We start from the raw sequence: 14172 nt of genomic DNA on the forward strand, positions 1-14172 counted from the left end.
TCAGATGTATAAAGTTTAATTGCATAAACCCAGTCACCTACACCAACCTTACTGTAATGGGTGTCAACCATGTTCCCAGTCTTTAAAGATTTTTTTTTTTTAATTCAGGCGTTCTACCTGGGATGCTCAAGTTTTAAATGCGAGTTAAGAAAGAAGTTGGGAGGTGTGTATATCTTTAACCAGGAGATCAGAGAACCACTTGCAAATGATTAGGTGTCAGCTGCTGTGTGCTTTTGATGCACAGGGGCAATGAATTAAACAAAAACAATGGGTTAACTCATGCATTCAGACACCAGTATTTTAACCAGCCTGAGGAGTTGCGATTATAATCCACTTAAAGAAACACAATGGGGTAAAAGGCCAGAAATGTTAGCTTGTTAATTTTGTGAAGCAGCAGCTAACACTTAAGCAATTTCACTATTTTAATCTCTCCTGTGACAAGACTTTTTACAATCTAATTTGGGAGCAGATCAAGATCAAATCACTGTCCTACACAGAAGACATGTTTTTGTTTTTTTGTTCTAAATTATTTTACTTATGCAGCACTTGCAACTCTACCAGACAATATCTTTAGCAGGTTAAGAGACATTTAAAATGCTCATCTGCACTTTTAGACCCAACTCGTCTCTTTCGCTAATAGAGATGATTATAGCTCACACACATCTACTGGTGGCGAACATTGTAATTGTGGAGCATTAACATAAATCTTGGTCTAGTAAGGGGTTTGGATAATATACCCACCTGATTATATTTAAATACTCTTCAATCCAAAGGTATCTCATGAATAACATGCTCGCACATCACCATTGCTGCTGAAAGGTCGTCCTGCTTCTAGAAATGGAAGCTCCTAGTCATCAGGGATGTAGCATAGCATTAGCTACCTGGTTGGTTAAAAAGGTGAAACCAACATGCGTTATCAGAGGGTTCTTTTAAAGAATACTTATGTTCATAGATTAAAATTATGCATTTATAAATACACTAAAATGTTTGCTAACAGGCAGTGGAGTTAGTATCTTTCCATGTATTAAGGCATCCAGTCTCAATTTTGTTCTCCAGTTGGGCTTTTTATATGGGTCACTGAAATGCTTCCTGAGAATAGTGAAGATCATTTAGGACAAGTTACATTTATTCAATCAGCTCAGTCCTTTAGATTTCAGTTAAACTGCCTCAGGTTTATGCATCTGCATACAGAGTTGATTCAGAGACGGTTTTTCTTTACCTGCCTCTACTGTTCATGTTGTGACCTTAACCTCGACTTTAATAAGTAGAGAAAAACCTGCATTCAGTCAATATTCAGAACAGTTCACATTTTGAAAAAAAAAGCAGCTAAAACATTGATGTGCATCATTAATACATTACTGCAACATGCACCGTTGGCTCTGGCATATGTAGCTCTGAGCCTTAATGTCAGCATTTAGAGCTTTACAGTCCATTAAGCAGAGGAGCAGAGATAAACTGTAACTGTGTTCGAACGCTACTGGATTTGGGATGATTTCTGAGTTTTATATTCAGATTCCAAGTGTCTATAAGGCTAACATTTAATTTGGACAACACATTCAGCTGGATGATGAGGACATGAGTGACTAAAGGAGAGAGGGGAAGGCTGCGTAGCAACCAGTTCAGATTAAATCATCTACATCCCAGAGTCTTGTGTCTCCAACCCTTTTAATATTGTCCTGTTGGCACAGTTTGGATTTAGCCTTTTTTTCTAGTCTTATTAACATTAATCCTGAATAACTGCCTAATCCTGGAAGTTGAGGTGTTTCTTAAGATAATGGCATTTATTGTTTTAGAAAATTGTACAGCCATAAAACTATTTTTTAAGGATTTCTTTTGATCAAAAATCCATAAAGTGAGATTTTACCTTTCTCTTTTACAGGTTTTTAAAAAAATATATATTTTTTTTAACAAATGCATTGCATTCTCTTAGCCTCCTTTGGACTTGTATGAAAAGTAGGGCATATTTCTCTTATCCAAACAACTAGAAGAGTAAGATGAATTAACATCCTCTGAAAATCTTCAAACAGTAGACCATATATGGGGTTCAATATGGGGTTCATGCTGCTGCAAAGACTAATCCGGACCTCACCTCAATGCATTAACCTTCTCCCTTCATGAGCATTGGTTATCCCTTCCTCATTCTTTGCACTCATATTCTAAAAATAGAGGATAACATTATTTCAAATGTTAATGTTTTTTTAACAGCATGGAAAAACCTCCAGAACCTTTTAGGGTTTATTAATGCCAAAAATATTCACCCCTTGCTGCATTTTAATTAGTTATCTGATAGCGAATCATTTAGAGGCTGGGAGGAAAAACAATAGAGAGAGACGAGTACGTAGAGAGACGGGAGTACTGCCTCAGTCTCATCTGCCAGGCTGTCAGGCTTCATGTGGCCTGTTTGGGACAATACAATGTGACAGCAATGGAGACAGTGTGCTGGGGGCCATGTCCTTGGTGATGAACTCATCCAGTGCAATCATCACCCCGCTCTCTCCCCTTCTTACCGCACACAGAAATACATGTCTGCACACAATGAACTCCAGCCGCCCCCCCTCCCTCTATTGCACACAAACAGGAGGGGGCCTGCATCACCCAGCCCCTGCAGCACTTTGCGACCTACATCTGGTGTTGGAGAGTGCAGGGACTGAGATCGGCCCGGGTCAGCCAGCCAGCCAGCCAGCCCCCAGCCTCCAGCAGACAGTACAGAGGATTTGTGTTGCATGTGAGTCTGAATGGTGGAAGCATGCTTTGCTTTGCTGCTCTTGTCGAAATTCGTGGTTTCCAGTTTGTGCCAAGAACATACATGTCTTCACACAGTTGTATCTCATTAACTCATGTGAGCAAATGCTAACCAGCCACTCGTACGCACTTAATTAGGGAATTAGGAATGGGATTTTTTATTTTATTTTAAATTGCTGCTGTTGGATGAGGTTTGACAACATCTCGTCCTCTGTTCATCCAGCTGGACACCCTATAAGTTAATCATGCATCTGCTCAGGTCATGCATGTAAAGAGAGTGGACTGTGCTGCTGAGTCGAGCTTGTTAGTCTGATTATATCTGGTGGCATCTTTCTTTACGCAAACACGTTAATAGGGTGTCGGGATATTCTTATGTGCCTGAAAGGTCCGTTTAAAAAAAAGTTTTTTTCAGCTCCTTTCAAATGTCAGTTGTTTTTTTTGCCCTTCTCACTAAATATCCTGACACAGTTCTGTTGAACTTCATTTCACCTTGAACGGTTTATTCGTAGTATGTGAATAAAATTGGAAGTACAAGTAAATGTGTCACTGAAGGACTGCTTCTGATACAGGAAGAGGTCACAGCGGCATGCAGGTCACCAGACACATTAGAGATGTGGTTTGCTCCTACGAACAAGTTGACACAGTTTACTAAATGTCTGTTAAAACGTCTGACATGCTTTGACAAAAATGTGACTTGGCTATCAGGAATCAGGGTTTGCTCCTGTTAATGTTTTGGGGGTCACAATAATAGGTTAGTTCTTGTGACGGTTAAGAGTGTGGCATTCATATCTGATAGCGTCCATAAGTGACGGCTCAAAAATCCGACAAATAATTTGTACCTTGATCTGTACGGAATAATAAAACTGAAAAAGATCTTCCTGTTTAATATTTTTTTTACTTCAATTACCTTTAAAAAACAAATGAATCAGTTAATTTGTCTAAATCTGCATTGTTTTACTTACTAGTTTCTTTCTCTACTGAATCATGTTAACTTGCCGCAAACAAACGAAGAAGGAAATTCAATCTATTAAATGATGCTATTTTTATGACCTTGACGTTAAATTAAACTTGCTAGTTTAATTCATCTACATTATGTTTTTTATTTACTTCTTTATGACAGCAGGGGTTCTGATGACGTAAAAACGGGGAGACCATGAACATAAGACTGAACAAATAGAACAAATATGATCACAACTTTCTCCTCGTCTTTCTGTTAAAAACAGTTCGTTATGTGATTTTTTTGTGGTCTTTCACAGCTAAAAATAGGCTTTGTGTGTCATTTGCGCATATTCTGCTAAAGTGCAGAAAAATTAGTCTTGAATTAAAACTTGGGTGAAAAGATGTTTTTGGATATTTTCGTCTCCCTTCCAATGAATTTAGGTATCATTTTAAAAAGGTGATTACAGACCTTGATCATTTCAATTTTGTTTTCAGCTACAAACCTCGTTCTCATGAATTGTTTGTCTTTTCTATATTTTTCTTAAATCAGATGTCATGGATTTTCATCGGCATCAATATAAAGACCCATTTGGCAATTTATCAGATGCAATGAAAACCAACACACCGCTTCCTTCTTTTTTCTTATGTGATCTGATGTGAATGAAGCCACAAAGCAGCAGTTTCATCTGACACGATCAAACTCCTTCCTGACTATTCAGTCTTGCAGGTGCTATTGATACTCACCATGCAGTCCTGTCTACATGGTGTTTAATTAGCCAACTGTCTAATATCATCAGGAGACAAATTGCATAACCTCCACCAGCTGGACAAAAGGAACACACAAGCATGTTTTTTTTCTTCTTCTGCAGGTTAGTTTTGCTCAGAAGCAGCCAGATATACACAAACGCAGAGCTGTGTCTCACATCAGAACATTTTGTATAAATACAATTTTAATGAGTTGCAGATATGGAGGATGTGCCAAAGCACACTGCACAGGATTGATATCGATAAATAAATGTAAGTGTTAAGATAAATTATGTCGGCAAATTACAACAGACAGGCTGCAAACCGAAGTTAAATCCTAGCATGTGTACTAATGCAGTACAGATTTCAGGAGGCGCTTAGAAAAAGGAGACTGTTTTCAGAGTCAGACTGAGCAAAATGTAACATTTTTCAGAGTAAAGTCATAGGACGGGAAAAAATCATAAAAGCTGTTATAAAAGCTGAGCAAATATATCAAAGTTGTTTATTTCCGTAGCTGCAGGGCTGCTGTCCTCCTCTTAGAGGCTACTCTTTTGTAGACTCTAAGAGTTTTTTTTCCCCATATCCTCCTCTTGTCTTTGTTTTTAAACAGACAATGTTCAAACACAAACATTTCTGTCTGTCATATAAAACTAAGTAGATTTCTTCCTAATTGCCAATTTTCACCTACAACTCCTGGCAGCTGTATGGTATTGTACCAATTAGGCTTGAAAAAACAAACAAACAAAAGATTCAGTCTATTTTTCTTAACAGTTAATGAATGAGACATGGCAAACCCTGAGCAGCTCGTCTGAGCTGAGCTCTGGATGCTGAGTCAGAAGAAGACCGTCTGTCAGAGGGAGGCAGAAAAAGACAGTAAGAACAAAGACTCACAGGAACCATCAAGCCTGACCCACTTGGTTCAAATTTGTTGACACAATCATTTTTGTTTTATCATCCTGTCTTTCTACCCATGCAGGTTGTAAGAGCAGCTGTAGGTATTCTCCATGAGACCTTGAGGTCTCCTCCAGTTAGAGCTGTTGTTAGAGTTTGTGTAATAAAAACTATTGATTGGTAGATGGGCCAGGAATTGTAAAATATCTAACCCTGTTTTCCAAAACGCATGACTAAGCTCAGTCAGAAATCTGAAGAAAGGTTGCTACAGCCATCTTCCTATCAACTCTAAGCAGTTTATCTGTCTCTGCTGAGGAACAACAACCTTACCGTGTCATACGACCATGATACTGCCACCACCGTGCCGCATAGAGTTATGGTGTTTTCAGTCATAGACAGTGATTTGCTTGCAAGGTAAAATGTTTTGGTCTCATCTGAAAAAAACAAACAAAAAAAAACACCTTCTTATACATGTTTGCCACTTATGCAAAACTGTAAACAAGAACATGTTCTCTGATTACTGACCCAGGTTTGTGTCACAGTCTTCTTCTTTGGATGATGCATTGAGTACTAAATAAATCCGGTCTGAGACAAAGTTTCAAATTCAAACTTTTTTTGTTGCGTATTATCTAAAAAAAATAAAATAAAATAAAAAGGCTATAATCTATGACGTTAAAATGTGCACTCACATCCCGAATGTAAAACCACTTTAGAAGCGATTAGGACGCTACCCACAGTCACAGATACACATTATCATTATTGCACAGCAAAGTCCTCAGGAGTGCCGAATATAGTCCTGCTTCATTGTGATAAACATCTCACTTCTGCACTGTCGTGTGTCATAAATTATCAAGAACCAACAGCAGAGGCAGAAATCGCCTTCCCTGCTGTTAGTGCTCCAGTCGAAGGCTCAAACTGTCAGACAGCTCATTCTGCTGTCATACACCCACCCACACAATAGCAGACACAAACACCACCACACACATTAAAGCACAACACCCTCTCATGGATTTGTAAGCTAATAACTTGAGCAATGAAAAAAAAATCACATAATACAGTTGATATTGTGTTCAAGCTTATCTATCCTTTGTTCAATGGAAATGAGATCCCTTAAATATTTTATGGAGCTGTATTTCAACACATTCCAGGCCTTGCAACACAAAAAAGGTGAGTAGAGGCTTCAGTGTGTGTCCTACTTTTTTTTTATTGCTGTTTTACATTGTGGGTGTAATAAAAAAAAAAAAAAAAATTCCTGCATCAAGCTGATTTTACAGAATATTTCTTCTATAAAAGGCTGTCTAAGTGGGCAGTCGACAGAAGCTCTCCGGTCTCGGTGACTCACCTGACAGCCATCGTGGATCCATCTCCTCATCAAAGCCCACTCACAGCTGTCTAAAAGGGCCCTCTTGTTTCCAAAGCGTGTCTCGCATAATGCATGTACATCTTATGCAAAGAAAGAGCAATTGGGTTTTTGAGATGTTTCAGCAGACGGTCCTTCAGCTCACACAAGCAGGAAATCCTCCGGGGCGATGCTAGCGCACTTCGTAGCATGATTTGGTTAAGCATAACAGAGGCTATAGTTGCTGTGAAATAATGTTTTGAACTTTCCTAAAATCTTCATTAAAAACAACTTAGATAACAAATATAATAATACTCCACTTAAAAATGGGATAGAAAATGGTTTTGACACGGCTGTGGAAAAGCGCGCGACACATGTACGGAGGCCTCACTCTTCCTCGCGACCGTTACAGGTTCGAGTCCCGGGCCCTTTGACCTTTACCGCATATCGCCCATTCTCTCTCATTCTCCACTTGTCTGTGAAAGTACTGTCAAATAAATGGCCGTAGAGAAAATAATCAAAAAACATTGTTTAAAAAAAAAACAGTAGCTTCTGGATTTTCACAATGTTGCATCACTTATTTTTTACATTGTTTGAATTTTTTTTTAAAGCCATTTCTCAATTTATATCTTCCACCAATAGTTTTTTCCTTGTCATCTGCAGTTGAATAATTTCAGTGGTTTGAAATCTGTTTAGGAGACAGCATCACCTAGTGGCAGACAGCAACAACAACAACAACAAAGAATACACATGAAATATTGACTGAACGAATCAGTCGTTTGGTCTTAGCGCGTTTTATTGCCCAAAAGCTAAAAATAAACTAATTCGGTTTAATATACCCATAAATGTCTCAGAACATTTGTTTCCTGTTTTACATTTCTGTGAAATGCTAAGTAAACATTGTGTAATAAGTTACAGAAAGAACTACTGGCAAAATTAAGCACAGGGAGCCTTTGTACAACACAGAGAAAAGGTACTTGAAGACACCTGTTTTATAAAGTACAACAGTGCACATTAAAAATATGCATCAGCACAAACAGACATAGCGAGTTGACCTCATTGAAAGTTGTGTTGCCGTCTTTGTTGTTTTAGTTGTGCAACTTCTGCACCACAGGCAGCTTAGTAGCACAGACAGAACATCAGTATTTAGACAACTTACGACAACAAAAAAAATTTAGGCCTGAAAAACTTTTCTTTTTCTTTTCGCAAACAGAGTTGCACGTGAATATATGTACAGATTCTCACACACGGCATTCTCACTCACTCACACACAGACACACACACACACACGCGCACACACAATACTCCAGGCGATCCAGAGGCACTGCATCCATTCACAGAAGTCCTGTCCTTCCAGTGGCCTGAGGTCTCCCTGGTTCTTTGTACCTGCATGGCAGCATGTAAAGTTCATATGTAGTAGATGATCTCCGGTATCTGGCCGTCCTCTACCGACGTGCCGTTGTTGTTTCCAGGTGAGCTAAAGAACAGAAATGTAGTTTTGGTCCCAGTTGTTGATTCTTGGGTCACTTTCTTCAACCCTTTAGTGCCGTAATGAGAGTCTGGACCCTGTGAGGTAAAAAAACAACCCTGAATTGGTTAGTTCAAGTTTTTGCGATGATTTCTTCTGACGAAATGCTCAGGCTGACCTTTAGGGTGGCACATGCAGTGTAGCTGATGTTGGGCAGGATCTCCACAGGCTCTTTAAACATCACTCGGAAGGTGTTTCCTGAGCCGTCGCAGCTGAAACCGGTATCATTCTGGCCCAGTGTGATACGTTTGTCACTCTCTATGATCTGAAAACAGGAAATTGTTGATTTGTTATCAGAAACATTGTATGTTTTGTCTGCATAAAGAAAGAAGAGGTTATCGATGGGTTAACAAGCAGGGTGGTTTTGTTTCCCTACATGTGGTCAAGCCAGTACTGTTTTTCATTAATAAATGAAATCAGCATTTGAAAAACGTAGTTACCATTTTGTCCAATAATAAAATTTGCTTTGCAAGTTGTCATTTAGGGACAAAACTGATGTGGTAAAAGGTCCCAGCACACACTGCACTTCTTTTAAAAGGTCACTGTTTGGAATATGCAGCAGGTTAATGATTGTCTTTTACAAGGAGGTTTAATCAGTTCTCACCTTTGCTTTATTATTTGCTCCAGTGACCTTTTCTTAAAAGTTAAAAACTGTTAAAACATTGTAACGATTGCTAGTGAAATTACTATTTTCAAACCACCAGATTTGTATTAAGAAATAATAAAAAAAAAAAGAATAGTCACATCTAGGAGTGAAAATATGATCAGTTCTTCTGGCTGCCCTCTTCAAAGAGGATTAAAGCTGAAGTCATAATGTAACTAAATCTATCTATGTCAGATGTTTGCAAACTTTACAATCCAAAGAGCAATTCTTGCTCTCAGTCCATCTTAATAAAACTCATTTAGAACCACAAATATCACATGACCTTTTGAAAAAAAAAGACATCTTGTAATTTCTGCCACATGGCATGTATTGTCTTAAATAACCAATATTTTATTTACATGTTATTTTATTTACATGTTTTGGGTTGCAAAACAAAAAAGCGTAAAAGTTTGTGACAACAGGATGAATATATTTTCTTCCATGGGATGTTTATATGAAAAATCTACTAAAGACACACAGTTTCCAACCTAATGACCAAAAAAAAAAAAAAGATTTAAGAACACGTTGCTGGCACTTTTAGTGACATTCTGCTGAGGAAATGCAAAGCAATTATTCCATGAAAAAAAACAAACTCCTACAACCTTTAATAAATCTATATTTAAAAATATTAGCTGGTTTATCGTTTTTACTCGTGCTACTCCTGCTGGACCAGAGGTTGAAGGCCTTACCTGAATGTTGACCTGATAGTCGGTGGGTCCATGTATTGAGCCATATAAGCCAAAACCCACGATGGATATTCTTCTGTTAACATTAAATCTACAGGGAAACATAAACAGGAGAACAGTTAAAACGAACCACGGGTTTCGTCCCCGGTGTCGACTAACGGACATAAGCTGACCTGATTCTGTCGCTGGTGCCGCTGTACCCCCACCGACTCTCAACCTGCTGGAATCTATTAATGCTACACTCCTCCCCCCTGAGGCAGCAGCGAGGCCTGTCAATGTAGTCGACCCGTGGTTTGGGGTTTACTGTAAAGTGTAAAAACAGATTTACCACCTCCCGATCGAACAATATTCCAGATTGGGCAGGCCCTGTCGCACAAGAAAAAATATCAAACTGGTTTCTGTGGTTGGAGCTGTATGGACACATCAGGAAACATGAAGAACGTGCTGAGTGACGGCTGATCTGCTCAGGACACACACTGACAACTAAACGGTCCTTCTGCCAGGACACATACCGGCTGCGAACTCTTCCACGGTCATGAGCGGGAAGCGGATGAGCGGCAGCGCTTTCCCCAGAACCTTCTGCTTGTTCTCCGAGGTTGGGGGAAGCTGTTGTCTGTAACACTCCGCCTCTGCCCAGCGGACCACCGCTTCGAACAGACGATTCTCCCTGATGCTGAGTGTGTCTCTCTCCAACACTGCGCATAACGTATCTACACACACAGACACACAGAGTAAGCTATACTTTTAGATCCCACAACAAAGCGGCGGAGCAGCACACACGCGTGAAGAAGACTCGCATACCAAGGTCGATATCAGTGAAGCCCTCTGCGTTTATTGCGTCTGCAGTGCTTTTGTCGATAGTGTCCAAGCAAAGAGTGGCAAGCTGAGGCTCATCAAATAGCCTCGCCTGTGAAATGGAGCAGAATATTCAGATTACAGCCATTCATTCTGTTAAAGGCTGGCTGCAGCAATTAAATAATGCGCATACATTTGAATTTTACCAGCGTGGAAAACTAATACAAAACCATGCCAGTGGTGAAATATGTTGAATCAAATTAAACATTGTAATTTCATTGGAGATGCACCAATCAGCCACTTCATTTTCCAGTCTAAGCTGCCATTTACATGAGAGAGAAAAAATGTATTGCAGGTTTTTGAGAGATTACCTCTGTAAGTCTAAATTTTATTTAAGAATCTAAGTTTTATAAGATATTTTTCCTATGTTTTAAGTGAAAAAAAAAATTCCAGTAGAATCTGTACTTTTTTTCAATTAATATTCAATTAATATTAAGGAATTATTGACTCAAAACAAGGATCCCATTTCTTGTGGAAATATTAGTAACTTAATTTTGTCATATTTCAACACTACACACATATTTGCTCTAGAAACCAGACAAAAATACTTAAGATTTTATGTTTTAGCTGCGTAAAAACACTATATTGACTCAAAATGGTGGCAGTTTTTATGCATTTTATAAGAAAAAATGAAACTAATTTTCACTGTCTGACCCACAAATCAAGAGAACATTTGTTAATTGATGGGTTCGCCTATAGATTAAATTGCTCCATATATTGTGATGCTGTGATTTGTAACAATACTGTAGTTTAATTAAGCTTAAAATATAATGAAATTACAATGATAAGAACATGCACTTCTTTTTGGTCTGACCTACTAATTTAGGTTTTAAGGATGTAGCAAACACTAAACATGTGCCACAAATTCCTTACTGGGGTTTATATATTTATATCTAAAAGCAGAAGCACATGTCCCTACTGTTATCTAATTTTAACTTAACTAAAACCTAAGAACTGGATGTTTGTGAGTGCGTCTTGAAGCTGAAAAACAAAGTACCTTATTTTTTCATGCATTTAATAAAGTGGGAAAAAAAAATCCTATTATTTTAAGTGCATGACCTGATAATTAAGGGATAATAAGGAAAAATCCTTCAACTACCATTGGTTCATTTCCAAAAATTACACTCGGAGACCACTCCTGGGACTGTGTGTTGCTTAGGTTATGCGAAAGAATCTATGTTTTACGCTGCAGTCCTTCAACATGTTAAAGAAATATCAAGCAACTGTAGAACAAAATGTTGAAACCTGAAGGAATAAACACAAGATAGAGCAGCTAATGTAATTAAATGCCTACTTGGAAAAACTGGGAGCCACTCAATATCACAAGAAAATATAATTGGAGATTAGACCAAGTGACTTATGTCATAAAAACAGCCACCGATAAAGACTGTGAGTGCCTCACTAGTTAATAATGACTTTAGAAAGAACATTATCTCATGTTTGAGTAAAGGCACTTTGCATCCAAGAGGAGTATTTACATTGTTCAGTGTTTTTAGTTCCTCTACTGTCAGATAATGACTAGACAGCTGCGTTGACCGACAGTAACCTGAGTGAGAAGCATGAAGGCGTTGTCGGCTCTGAGGTGCTTGGTGAGGAACTCCACGCAGTGGCCCTCCAGAGCTGGGACTGCATATTTCTTCGCTGTATACAGAGTCGTCATCACAGTCTCTGGACCAATATGGACCTCGTCGGAATACAGAAATCTGTACAGAAAAAATAAGAACAGTGAGAACAAGAATAAACATTTTTCACCAAGCTACCCAAAGCTTCAAATTCAAATGTGAAGAAAATCTATATTTTCAGGTATATTTGGTTTAGGGGTGGGCGTTTATCTTTTATTGTGATACATTTCTTGTCATGAAAAGAATTTAGATTTTGATTCTCGTTAATATCTAAAAATACTTTACATATTGTCTGGATTGTTATTTTCAGAATCTTCTCCACTGTTTGCTTTAATAAGAGTACCAATACATTTTTAAATGTAATTAAATGCAGTTAATCCGTGCTGTTACTTCTTTATGTGACCGGGAACCTAAAGAAGCGCATTGTGGATGTATACGTTTTTCAAGAGCGGTGTTTGTGTTTGTGGGGCTGTGACTGCTGTGTCATGCAGTCACAGTCAGGAAGTTGTGTGAAAAAGAAGTAGTAAATAGTTTTTATGGTCACGTTTATCGTTATTACAAGTAGGCCTGTCACAATAAACAATAAATCAATTAATAGGATCATAAATTAAAATAAGCTCAATAATTTCCATTTGCATGTTTTATCGTTTTCCTCTTTTCTCTCTCTTTCTACAAGAACTGGTCTTCATTCTGGAACTTTGGTCTCTGCCAGTCATTTTTTTTTTTTAAAGAAGTTTGTCTATAATTTAAAAATTTAGAATACTTTATAATTAATTTTATTTTTGTTTCTGTTGTTTTATTTATGTATTTATTTATTTCGGATATTTAAAATGTCTTCCAGTTCCAGTGTTAAATGTTCAATAGAATTAAAAGTTTATTGATCTTTGAGAATCTGCTTTTCCATTATTATACCATTACCTTTATATTACTTGAAAATGGTCTCTAAACAACAATATCATCGTTTATCGCAATACCTTCTGGGACAATTTATTGTCCAGCAACATTCGTCATCATGACAGGCCTAAACACAATACTACCACAAAATATTGTGAGAAACTTTAAGTCCATATTGTCTACCCTTACATTTTTTTCCCTTTACATTTTGTCACGTAACAAAAACTTGAATATATTTTATTAGGATTTCTTACAATAGATCAAAACAAAGTAGAGCAGAATTGTGGAATGAAAATAATCTAGGGTTTTAAACTGTTTTACAGGTTCTCCATTTCGTAAATATAATCCATTTTCTAACACGAATATCCTCGCAGGCTCTTGAGGGGGTAGTGTGGAAATAACTTGTGCTCCTTTGTTATTAAAATGACTTTTTCTGTTGTTCTCTGTGCATTTCTGGTGTGTAGCAATCTGAAAGCTGTGTGTTGGGTCTAGGACCACCTGTCCCACTTTACCTGAGCAGGGCCAGGAAAGCTGCAGGCTCCACGTCAGGGAGCTCTATTTCAGCTGAAGTGGTGGCCATCCCCCCGTTGAACATGGCATCAAACACGGCGCTGCCAGCGGCCAGGACGAACCTATGAGCAGGTATCCTCTGGGCCTGTCTGCCTTTTCCCACAATGAACCTGACATCGCTGAGCAGCTCGTTGTTGAAGAGGAAAGCGAACCGCTCCTTCAGGGAGCTCTTCGTCGCCTGCCAGTTGTAGACGGGCTCCCGCTGAAGGCCGAGGCCCGGCGGGGAGGCGGACGGTGCGGGAGCTGAGGCTGGCATGTTGCACAGAGCCGCTGCGGCTCCGCATTGTACCGAGTTGGACGGAGCCTCCGGACCACTTTGGTTCGACGCCAATCCGCTGCCGCTGGCCATTACGAGCCACAGCAGATTTTCTGCCTCTTATCCTGCAAACAGCAAAGTGCTAATGATACCGTGTAGCGACCGCAGAGGTGATTAATTTATTTACGTGTTGTCCATCGCGCAGGAGGCCATTGCTCAGGTTCTTCGGTTGCTAAAGAGACGCACTTCCTACAAAACACATTTTCCTCGTTTTGGATTGGACGGCGTCTGGTCTCGTTTAAGTCGCATTACTGCCCCCTGGTGGGCTCCTCCGTGTAGTTCCACCAATTTTCTGCACTCATTCATCAAAAAGAATTTAAACAAAGTTATAATAAATAAATAAATAAATAAACCAGATATTGCATATATTAAATATGTGGATATATGAAATTCTTAAATATTG

The 14172-nt window shown here is 38.7% G+C and overlaps 1 protein-coding gene across 2 annotated transcripts; it reads right to left on the reverse strand.

The window, feature by feature from the left end:
• Positions 1-7411: 7411 nt before the first annotated feature.
• On the reverse strand, positions 7412-13993 carry LOC103462042 (BTB/POZ domain-containing protein 1). 2 transcript variants are annotated; one of them, XM_008404529.3, is made up of 8 exons: positions 13396-13993; positions 11914-12070; positions 10314-10419; positions 10025-10222; positions 9686-9878; positions 9516-9603; positions 8302-8448; positions 7412-8221 (listed from the first exon to the last, which is right to left on the reverse strand). In XM_008404529.3, exons 1-8 carry the CDS (start codon positions 13800-13802, stop codon positions 8063-8065), a joined length of 1455 nt encoding a protein of 484 aa, XP_008402751.1. In that variant the 5' UTR covers positions 13803-13993; the 3' UTR covers positions 7412-8062. The 2 variants fall into 2 exon arrangements, with proteins under 2 accessions (XP_008402751.1, XP_008402752.1); XM_008404530.3 differs by having other exon boundaries at positions 9686-9815; positions 13396-13992.
• Between the last annotated feature and the right edge of the window lie 179 nt (positions 13994-14172).

Source organism: Poecilia reticulata, chromosome 3, assembly GCF_904066995.2.
Source record: "Poecilia reticulata chromosome 3, P_reticulata-male-v2, whole genome shotgun sequence".
Lineage (NCBI taxonomy): Eukaryota > Metazoa > Chordata > Actinopteri > Cyprinodontiformes > Poeciliidae > Poecilia > Poecilia reticulata.

What these genes read in the sequence shown, in the direction of transcription:
- LOC103462042 (XM_008404529.3), bottom strand. Translation starts at nt 13,802, where the DNA reads ATGGCCAGCGGCAGCGGATTGGCGTCGAACCAAAGTGGTCCGGAGGCT. An exon ending in CTTCACTGATATCGACCTTG is followed by an intron (nt 10,223 to 10,313) that starts GTATGCGAGTCT and finishes CTGTGTGTGTAG; the next exon opens with ATACGTTATGCGCAGTGTTG. An exon ending in CGTGGAAGAGTTCGCAGCCG is followed by an intron (nt 9,879 to 10,024) that starts GTATGTGTCCTG and finishes CTTGTGCGACAG; the next exon opens with GGCCTGCCCAATCTGGAATA.